Here is an 11,159-nt window from a genome sequence, read left to right as displayed (position 1 = left end):
TCTAGTTTTAGGGAAATGCGAAGTTGAGCTCAGGATAGGAAAGAGTGGCGGTACGTGTCCAACCAGTCTGACGACCTTATGATGATGATGATGATGAAATGTAAAATTTTCTGTAAATATTTTGTTCTACTAAAACTAAGACAGAGAAATAAAAAAACAATTTAATATGCCGTTTGAACTACAAAAGTGTTGTCAAGAAAATCATTATAAAATCGGCCCGAACCCATATTTTTCAAAAATTCCTACGGGATATTAAATTTAAATTGCTTTTTAATTTTTCTGGTTTATTTTTAGTAGAACAAAATGTTTACAAAACATTTTACAATTAAAGGAAAAAAAAATGGTCGTAAAGTTAATAACCAATCTTTCCAAAATTTGGAGCACTCATCATCATTAAGGTCACCAGTCTTAAAGCTAGTTGGATACGCACCGCCTCGCTTTTCTATCCTGGCCTAATCTTCTCATTTCTCTAAAACTAGAACATCCCACATCCTTAACTGTTTGGAATCTGTAATCTGATCTAGGTCTACATCTACTCCTCTTAAATCCTGCTTCTACCTCTAATATGTCTCTGACTAGACCTTCATGTCTGAGAAGGTGTCCTACCAACATATCTCGCTTATTATTTATTAACTTCCGTAGAGTCCTGTGTTCTCCTACTTTTCCCAATACCTCTTCATTTTTTAACCTTCTCTATCCACGGTATCCTAATCATTTGCCTGTAACACCACATTTCGAAAGCTTCTAAGCTTTTCATTACCGCCGCATCTATGAATTTTTGTTCCACACATATGTAATGTAAAAAGATTATTCTTTTTTTGTTCGAGCACGATTTTTTAGTAAACAAAAGCATTTAGGGACTTCCAACTAGCGCTAATTTTTATACAATTGTATGTATAGGAAACACAAACCATGCAAGATTCATACGGCGAAAAATGCACTGGAGAAGAGTGTTATATTTTTTTCAGTAATTATTAAATTAAGAAATGTTGCCCCAACATCTCAGACAGTGGATAATCGAGAATCGGCGACGTAATGAAAATGTTTATTTACCATGAAAAAAGAGCCTCGTTGACTGAGCTACTTACCAAAAAGCTTGTTACATCTATCCTGAATGTAAATCTAACCTACAGAATTTCGAATTCCAATATTACACTAACAACAGGTCAAACTCGTTCGTGAGTAACGGAATGTTAAACATTGTACCAACACTGTTAGCAGATGATATTGGAGAAAGTGCTCTGACTTCTGCACAACTTAATCTCTGGGGAGGAAGTCCAGTAGAAACGTAATATTATTCATTTTATCAATATTTACATGACTAAATCTTACAAGTCACGTCTTACAGTTGCACGAATAATGCTTTCTTTGGATGTGAACGTACCGGAAGCGCCACCAATACTTTAAATCCAGTCAAAAGTGCACGTATCCGTACTTTCGAAGCTTTTCACTTCAGATACGGAAGAGTAGAAGTAAGGGCTAAAATGCCTAGAGGCGATTGGTTTTGGTCTGGTAGGTTAAACACATATAATCGATCGATCTATAATCAATTTGTTCATCCTCATTGATACTAATGAGCAAAGTAAGACCAAGGCCAAGATTGTCCCAGTGTTGGTTTTATTTTATTGCAATCATAAAAATATAATTTTACTTATATAATTTATTCTATCTATTGTATTTGCTTTCATTCGGGTAATTTTCATTGCGGTCATACATTAATGAACTATAATTTTCTTATTGATACACACAAATTTATATGTAGCAACTATCGAGCCTACCCCTTTATTCAATAGATTTTATAAATTCACCGGAAGTGGTAATTTTTCGTTTAATCTAATGTATTTAGTCTTGTGTTAGCATATTCGGTCTTGGTTTTAGTCTTGGTCTTCTGCGCTCGGGCTTGGTATTGGTCTTGTTAGAATAAAAACAGAGACCAAGATCAATTTTGCTCATCACTAATCATTAATAAAGGACAATAATCCTAGTCAGCAACTTATCGAAACTACCAAAAGAAAAGCAACAAAATCAAAATCGCAATCCACGTCTAGTAGCTTCGAGAAATTGCCAACCAAGAAGGGATTCAATTCCTGTTGGTTAAATACCCACATGTGGTAATGCTCAAACGATCAGTCTTTTGGTCGAAGGCAGACAGACGTTTCACTAATGTTCTCCAACTTTGTTGAGTTTGAGTTAATTACCATTTAGAGTGACTTGTATTTCACATTCGCCTTTTTGTAAATGAAATTTTGTTAAATTTATAGCCATTTGGATGATGCCTCGATATAATGTTTACGGATTATGGCCAGCTTCTGGTGAAATAGATATTAGTGAAGTTCGTGGTAATGCAGACCTTAGAAGAAACAATGTCCATATAGGAGATCAACAAACTAGCGGAACTCTCCACTGGGGACCGGCTTGGGCCGCTAACCAATTTATTAGAACCACTTTTCCCAAAAACAACGCTTCGTCTTATAGTTCCGATTTCCACCTTTATGGAGTCACGTGGACCAATGAAAGTATATCATTTACTGTCGATGGTGAAGTTATAGGTACCGTATCCCCTGCTACAAACTTTTGGGACCTGGGTCAGTTAGAAGGACGATATTGGAGCAACCCATGGGGAACCCAATCTAAAATGGCACCTTTTGATCAGCATTTCTATCTCATTTTAAATTTAGCTGTGGGTGGCACGGTGTTCTTCCCTGATGATGCTGTCAATGGTAACGGTGACAAGCCGTGGAGGGATACCTCCAGCCAGGTTAGATAAATTTTTCTTAATGAAGTTATATCGTTTACAATTATTTTGTTTGTAGGCATTTACTGACTTTTGGAATGGCAGAAATTCCTGGCTTCCCACTTGGAGAAATAATGATAGTACATTCTTAGTAGACTACGTAAGGGTGTATGCAATTTAAAGTTTTACATTTGTATCAAGTATTAAAAAAATTAATACATTGGCAATAGACATGAGGGACTTATAAATAGAATAAATAGAATTCATTACTTTTTATTTTTCTTTTACCATAATACACCCATAATCCGCCAACATTTAATCAAGACAGAAAGTTTTCAAACACCTAGACGTGAAAGCGAGCTTAACTTTTCGTCGAACGTGTATTTGTTTAAACATGAATAGCCAGGCATGGCTTCCAAATTACGGCATATATTGATCATATAATGAATATGAGTTTTAAAATTTCCCTTTCTACCGTGATCATTTTATTAATGATTTAAACAAGGGAATTTATCATGGAATTCTGTGTAATACATACTTATAATATGAGATAAAACTGCTGATTCGGTATACAAATTAAATTAAAAAAAATTAAAAACCATAAGAGTTCAATCGAAATAAAGCAAACAAATTATAATAATAAAAAGTTCATAGAATATGAAAACCAAATAGTTTCACCACATCCACGCACTATCTACTACTGGGGTGATCTTTTCTTATTATTATTACTTATTTTGTTACAAACCCTTTTTCGGCTTAAAACACTGGTATATCGTCTGCCAGAGTTGACGGCATCGTAAGGTCACATTCCCAAACTATTAGACGAAATACTACCCGATCGAGAGACGTGCGATTAAATTTAGTCTTACTACTCACTCTTCACAGTTCACTATATTCATTACCATTAAGAAAATCTATTGGTAGTAGAACTAATCTTTTGACATTACGAAACAGTTCATCATTAGCAGTTTTTACGCGAGAATTTGGAATAACTCCATCAGGACTAGGATTGATTTCTACAACAATCTCTAGTCGCTATTTAAGAGTAGAAAGGTTATCGTATTAATTGATGACATTGGAATCGTCTTTGATTGGGTGTTCTTCCATTTTCCATTTTGATCTGACGATTAATTCAGCAAGATATTCTTTCTGTAGGTGAACCCAAAATTATTGGTTGATTTCCTGTTTGAATTAGGGTAATTTACTTCTGGTATTACTTCTTGTAAGCCCATTAGTAAGTCACCCATTAAAAAATGTATAGAGCATACTGCTATGGGTTCGTTGGAGTTATAGGAAAGTATAGTCAATGGTCGAGAATTAAGAACATATTCGACTTCTATCAGTAGTTGTTGAAAGATTCGGATTAATAAAATTGTTATCTTTCCGTTTGTATGTCTTTTGATACTGTAATTTCTTCTCCTTGCTGTGATCATCAGCAATATTTGTTGCATAATAGGAATATAATGATCTCTTCTATACACGATGTAAATCTAAGAAACCATCTATTGTTAATATCGTTGACAATTTCTATGTGGACAGTTTGGTCACAAAATTAACTGTAGTAAACCTTGAAGAAGATCGGGAAAGAACGTGTCAGGGTGTTCTCTGTCCAGACCGCGTCGTCCCCGTTACAAGCCGCTTGGATCCACATTCCACGCGTTTGAATATAGGCAGTATATACGCGACGCGCATAACCCCTGTTGCACCACCGTTTGTGTAATGGGTTTGGCACGACCTGGAGCGGACAGGCGCGTCCTAGAATATTTTTACACCAAGTCTGACATTTGTTGACAATGATCGAGAAAGAATGCGCCGGAACGTCCCTTCGCTCTACAGGTCGATTGACAATCTCCGCGTCGAGTAATTGGTTATGCGTAGGTAGGCAGATACGTCGCGCATGTATTTCCGATCCACGCGACGTGTAATATGACCTTGACAGGGCTTTTATTACGTTATCGGCTCTTATCAGTAAATAAGATCAAAATAGGAAACCATACAAAAACTTAGATCACGACATTCGGACCCGGAATCGAACCGGGACCCCCCCCCCTTCCCCCCGTATGTTAAGTAATAGTGTAAGTCTCAACCTCTAGATCATGCCACTTTGTGGCCTTAAGTGTACACCGTTGAGATTACATTCCATTTAACTCATCATCTACTTCCACCCATGCATATTACTGCTTTCAGACTCTCTTATTATTAATGGAAGACTAAGGGCTATCTACCCTCTTAATCGCATGAGGGCAGTGAATAATTGTAGCAAAAAGTGACTTTGCAGGCACAATATGCATTGACACAATTCTTTTTTATATATTCATTAAGATGTTACCCGACTATCCTAAATCCATATATGCACGAACATTACAGTAACGATTAGAGAAGTTTTATTAACAGGGAGTAATAATAATAACAAGCACTTCAATTTAAAAACTATGTGGAAAATGTCTAATTATTTTGAATAATTTTACATTTGGGGAATCAACAACAAAGTTTTAGTCATGGGTGCAAAATTGCAATATGGATGAAATCAGGTTGCCTAATACATGAAACTTTTAACTTTTATATCCACTTATGCAATATAATACATGTATAAAGAATCCCTGATCGACTGACTCATGAACGCGTAGGCTAAACCCCTAAAATTTTGCAGGGAGGTTTGTTTGTTTGGATATTGCAAAATTAACCCCTAAGGGGTGAAAAGGACTGGCAAAGCTTTTATAGAACATTTTTGTTTGTAGTTACATTTAATTGAAGCATGATCGTAATGTTCTTTGATATGCAACCCCTGAAGGGGTGAATAGGGCTATGCTCAGCGAAGCGGACTGGTTACAGCCAGTGAATATTTTGATTGTTTCTGTTTCCACAGTATTTATTTAGACCGTGTGCCCAAATAATTATTAAATATGTTTTGTAACTTAAACCTGTATGTTTAGGTATGTTGCTCAAAACTCTTTTGTATATACTTTTACATTAGGGATTCCGCAATCCTTTTCATAATTTGGATTTTGTATTTCAAGAACTTTTTATGTATTGTGAAAAATAACTATTGAGAAGTAAACTTTTCTACTTGAGTGCCAAATGTATCTGTTGAACAGACATACAGAAATTACAGTGAATAATACTGATGTTTATCAATAACGCGCGTGTAAGTTGTTGATCAAAGTTAAAATCAATTAATTTCTACTTATGCGTTTTTTTTATCATGTTGTTTTATTTGCAATCGGAAACCGGGGAATTATAAAAGGCCTACGAATTATAAGTGAGTTTCATTCAACGACCAAGTTGAACGCCATATGAGCTACAGGTATGTGTGCTATTCTTTAACTTTTTGTTGTACCAATTAATATTGATNCTTTTTGTAAATGAAGTTTTGTTAAATTTATAGCCATTTGGATGATGCCTCGATATAATGTTTACGGATTATGGCCAGCTTCTGGTGAAATAGATATTAGTGAAGTTCGTGGTAATGCAGACCTTAGAAGAAACAATGTCCATATAGGAGATCAACAAACAAGCGGAACTCTTCACTGGGGACCGGCTTGGGCCGCTAACCAATTTATGAGAACCACCTTTCCCAAAAACAACGCTTCGTCTTATAGTGCTGATTTCCACCTTTATGGAGTCACGTGGACGGATCAAAGTATATCATTTACTGTCGATGGTGAAGTCATAGGTACCGTAAACCCCGCTACAAACTTTTGGGACCTGGGTCAATTACAAGGACGGGCTTGGAGCAACCCATGGGGAACCCAATCTAAAATGGCACCTTTTGATCAGCATTTCTATCTCATTTTAAATTTAGCTGTGGGTGGCACTGTTTTCTTCCCTGATGATGCCGTCAATGGTAACGGTGACAAGCCGTGGAGAGATACCTCCAGCCAGGTTAGATAAATTTTTCTTAATGAAGTTATATCGTTTACAATTATTTTGTTTGTAGGCATTTACTGACTTTTGGAATGGTAGAAATACCTGGCTTCCCACGTGGAGAAATGGTGACAGTACATTCTTAGTAGATTACGTAAGAGTGTATGCAATTTAAAGAATGAAATTTATTTATTTGGAATACTCTTGATTTCGGAAAATATTTATTTTCATTTGACTTTGCAGCAACATGCTTAGGTTTGTGTATTTTCTTCTCGCAATTGCGAGTACCGCTTATTCTCAATGCAATCCATCCATTACAACTGTTGGGGGATCAAAAGCCCCATCGCGGGTTTGTTCTGGTCAACTTGTGTTCCAAGATGAGTTCAACTTTTTTGACTTCTCTACTTGGGAACATGAAATCACTTTAGCAGGAGGTGGTGTAAGTAGAGGAATAAAATTTATTTAACTCAGTCAAAGAAGTAAGTACTTTTGTTAAAATAGTAAAAGAATTCGCTGATTCTGAATTTCGTTATCCTCACTCTGAGATATTGGGACAACATTTCTTAATTTAATATTTAGTGAAAAAAAAAATAACTTTTTGCAAAATATCTCCTCTCCAGTGTATGTTTCGCCATATGCATCTTGCATGCTTTTTATTTCTCTTATAATTGTCTAAAAAATGGAGCTGACTGCTAGTCGCTAAGTGCTTTTTGTTTATTAACAAATCGTGTTCAGAACCAAAAAAATATTTTCTTACATTAAATATATCGGGGGCAAAATCATTATTGTTTACAGTAATATTTGAAAGTACTCCAAATTTCAGAAATATCGGTAATTAACTTTACAAATAATAAGAATTCGATTTTTCCCCCTTCATTGTAAAATGTTTTGTGAATATTTGGTTCTATTGAAACTAGCCCAGGAAACTCGAAAACCTGTTTAAATTTAATATGAAAAATATCGATTCGAACTTATTGTATAACGATTTTTTGACTACATATTTGCTTACCTAACGGATAAAATCATATACTTACAGAAGCGTTGTCAACATAATAGTTATAAAATCGATCGATATTCATATTTTTGAAAAATTTGTTTAGGAAGACAGCTAAGTCAGGACGGAAGGAGTAGTAGGGAAATAAAGCAGAGGCTAGCGCAGGTTCGAGCCACTTGTGGGCTCGCGAATGGTTAATTTAGAAATTCGAAAAAAGTTGTTAAAGGTTATGTTTGGAGCGTGGCACTATACGGGAACGAAACGTTGTTGTTGGGAAAAGTATAGAAGGTTAGGAATGAAGAGGTATTACATATAAATAATCGGGAAACAGAGGACTCAATGAAAATCAATAAATAGATGAGATAGGTTACTAAGACACCTTCTCAGGCATGAAGGGCTAGTCAGAGACATATTAGAGGCAGAGACAGGAGTTAAGAGGAGCAGAGGTAGACCTACATTAGATTACTATTCGCAAATTCTTAAGGATGTGGGATTTTCTAGTTTTAGGGAAATGCGAAGATTAATTCAAGATAGGGAAAGGTGGAGGTACGTGTCCAATCAGTTTTAGGACTGACGACCTTATGGGGATGAAGATACATTTAATGAAAAATGCACCTACAAAAGTAAATTTTTTCACTTATTGATAAATTAAGAAATGTTGCCCTAACATTTCAGACTGTAACAACGAAACGTAGAATAGGTGTATTTGTTTATTTTCCGTGGATAAAGGGCCTCGTTGACTGAGCTACTTAGAAAAATGATTGCTATATCTATCCTGAACATAAATCTAACCCGCAGAATTTCGAATTCCAATATTACAACAACAACAGGTCAAACTCGTACGTGAGTAACGGATTGTTAAACATTGTACCAACACTGTTAGCAGATGATATTGGAGAAAGTGCTCTAACTTCTGCACAACTTAATCTCTGGGGAGGAAGTCCAGTAGAAACGTAATATTATTCATTTTATCAATATTTACATGACCAAATCTTACAAGTCACGTCTTACAGTTGCACCAATAATGCTTTCTTTGGATGTGAACGTACCGGAAGCGCCACCAATACTTTAAATCCAGTCAAAAGTGCACGTATTCGTACTTTCGATTCCTTTCACTTCAGATACGGAAGAGTAGAAGTAAGGGCTAAAATGCCTAGAGGCGACTGGTTTTGGTCTGGTAGGTTAAACACATTTAATAGATCTATCTATCTATGAGCAAAGAAAGACCAAGGCCAAGATTGTCCCAGTGTTGGTTTTATTTTATTGCAATCATACAAATATAATAGGTATTGCATCAATGAACCGAACGTAATAATTTTTTGTTTAATGTTTTGTATTTGGTCTTGGTGTTGCCTTGGTTTTAGTCTTGGTCTTGTTCGTTTAGCCTTAGTCTTGTTAGAATAAAACAGAGACCAAGGCCAATTTTGCTCATTGCTGATCATTAATAAAGGACAATAACCCCAGTCAGCAACTTATCAGAACTACCAAATGAAAACTAACAAAATCAAAATCGCGATCCATAGCTTCAAACAATTGCCAACCAAGAATGTATTGTTCTTTATAATGTCGGACTGATTAGGGATTCGATTCCTATTACTTAAACACCCACATGTGGTAATGCTGAAATAATCAAGCAGAAGACAGACAGACGTTTCAGTACTGTTCTCCAACTTTGTTGTGTTTGAGATAATTGCCATTTAACGTCACTTTTATTTCACATTCGCCTTTTTGTAAATGAAGTTTTGTTAAATTTATAGCCATTTGGATGATGCCTCGATATAATGTTTACGGATTATGGCCAGCTTCTGGTGAAATAGATATTAGTGAAGTTCGTGGTAATGCAGACCTTAGAAGAAACAATGTCCATATAGGAGATCAACAAACTAGCGGAACTCTCCACTGGGGACCGGCTTGGGCCGCTAACCAATTTATTAGAACCACTTTTCCCAAAAACAACGCTTCGTCTTATAGTTCCGATTTCCACCTTTATGGAGTCACGTGGACCAATGAAAGTATATCATTTACTGTCGATGGTGAAGTTATAGGTACCGTATCCCCTGCTACAAACTTTTGGGACCTGGGTCAGTTAGAAGGACGATATTGGAGCAACCCATGGGGAACCCAATCTAAAATGGCACCTTTTGATCAGCATTTCTATCTCATTTTAAATTTAGCTGTGGGTGGCACGGTGTTCTTCCCTGATGATGCTGTCAATGGTAACGGTGACAAGCCGTGGAGGGATACCTCCAGCCAGGTTAGATAAATTTTTCTTAATGAAGTTATATCGTTTACAATTATTTTGTTTGTAGGCATTTACTGACTTTTGGAATGGCAGAAATTCCTGGCTTCCCACTTGGAGAAATAATGATAGTACATTCTTAGTAGACTACGTAAGGGTGTATGCAATTTAAAGTTTTACATTTGTATCAAGTATTAAAAAAATTAATACATTGGCAATTGACATGAGGCACTTATAAATAGAATAAATAAATTCATTACTTTTTATTTTTCTTTTACCATAATGCACCCATAATACGTCAACGTTTAATAAGGCGTCGTACTTACCTTAGTTAGCGGTTGTTGGCGAACAGTTAAAATCTTTAAAGTTAAGTAAAAATGGCTGCGTAATACTCTGCCATTAATAAACAAGTTTATCTAAAATATTGCGAAAGACTTGAAAGGAAGTTTTCATAATTACTGATGCACTTTTTAACGCTAATCACGACGTTGATTGTATTCAGTTAAATATTAGACACGGCACAAACGGCCAAGTGTGAGAAGGTCCTGCTCCCTAGTTAGCTCTAACAATTCTGTGGAGTTACTCTGTATCGGAATTTGAACAATCGTTGTCGCAGTACAGTTTCAATGTTAAAACTGTATCAATAAATCGTAAGAAAAAGGAACTTTACAAACAGACAGGTGGACAAAAAATGAGTTCCTCTTTTTCATTTCGAGATATGGAATCCTAAAAATAAATTTTCTTATTTTCTTCTGGGCAGGAAGCCAACTATATACCAACGAAGGATATAGATTAAGCGATTTCGACCATTATCAAACAAGACTTTTATATATATTTTTTGAGAAGTGAGTAAGCTTGTTCGAAGAAGCCAAAGTTTGACGAAACATATTAAATTAAAAAGAAAGTAAATGTTGGTAGCAGTATTAGCATCTAGCAAGGAAGAATTAGGGATAGCTTTAGATAAAATACGAGGGTGGATTGATAAGTTTCCGGCCTGACCAAGAAAAACAAGGTTTTTAAAATTTTTTTTTTTTTATTTCTCAACATAATCTCCTCCAAGGCTGATACATTTCTCATAGCGGTGTTCCAGTCTATTAATGCCATCTCTATAGACTGATTCGTCAAGCTCCTCAAAATAACCATTTACAGCTTCGATTACTTCTTCATTGTCCGCAAATCTCTTACCGCCAAGCCATTTTTTGAGATTAGGGAACAGAAAATAGTCACTCGGGGCTAGGTCTGGAGAGTAAGGAGGGTGCGGCATCAATTCAAACTTTAGATCGTTGATTTTAGCCGTCGCAACGATTGACGTGTGCGCTGGTGCGTTA

General features: G+C 35.9%; 3 protein-coding genes across 4 annotated transcripts in view; all 3 read left to right on the top strand.

The window, feature by feature from the left end:
- The window catches only part of LOC112904225 (beta-1,3-glucan-binding protein-like), a 4,026-nt gene extending 1,021 nt beyond the window's left edge, over positions 1-3,005 (top strand). Inside the window, exons 3-6 of the mRNA XM_025973749.1 lie at positions 1,134-1,288; positions 1,349-1,512; positions 2,262-2,758; positions 2,814-3,005. Of these exons, the coding sequence (XP_025829534.1) occupies positions 1,134-1,288; positions 1,349-1,512; positions 2,262-2,758; positions 2,814-2,915 (918 nt within the window). The 3' untranslated portion in view covers positions 2,916-3,005. The remainder of the gene's footprint in view (positions 1-1,133; positions 1,289-1,348; positions 1,513-2,261; positions 2,759-2,813) is intronic.
- LOC108737389 (band 7 protein AGAP004871) overlaps positions 1-11,159 on the top strand; it is a 138,266-nt gene that overhangs the window by 61,784 nt on the left and 65,323 nt on the right. The window lies entirely within an intron of this gene.
- Positions 5,964-10,097, top strand: LOC108737388 (beta-1,3-glucan-binding protein-like). The gene is made up of 6 exons (XM_018470209.1): positions 5,964-6,038; positions 6,842-7,037; positions 8,391-8,545; positions 8,606-8,769; positions 9,350-9,846; positions 9,902-10,097. The coding sequence occupies exons 1-6, from the start codon at positions 6,028-6,030 to the stop codon at positions 10,001-10,003; spliced, it is 1,125 nt and encodes a 374-aa protein (XP_018325711.1). The 5' UTR covers positions 5,964-6,027; the 3' UTR covers positions 10,004-10,097.

The sequence above is a fragment of the Agrilus planipennis genome, unplaced genomic scaffold, assembly GCF_000699045.2.
Source record: "Agrilus planipennis isolate EAB-ADULT unplaced genomic scaffold, Apla_2.0 scaffold159, whole genome shotgun sequence".
Taxonomy (NCBI): domain Eukaryota; kingdom Metazoa; phylum Arthropoda; class Insecta; order Coleoptera; family Buprestidae; genus Agrilus; species Agrilus planipennis.
The sequence above is the reverse complement of the archived record's forward strand: the minus strand, read 5'-3'. Positions and strand labels throughout refer to the sequence as shown.

Coding starts and splice junctions, on each gene's coding strand:
- LOC108737388 (XM_018470209.1), top strand. Junction 8,546..8,605: donor GGAGGAAGTCCAGTAGAAAC/GTAATATTATTC, acceptor CACGTCTTACAG/TTGCACCAATAATGCTTTCT. Junction 8,770..9,349: donor AGGCGACTGGTTTTGGTCTG/GTAGGTTAAACA, acceptor TTAAATTTATAG/CCATTTGGATGATGCCTCGA.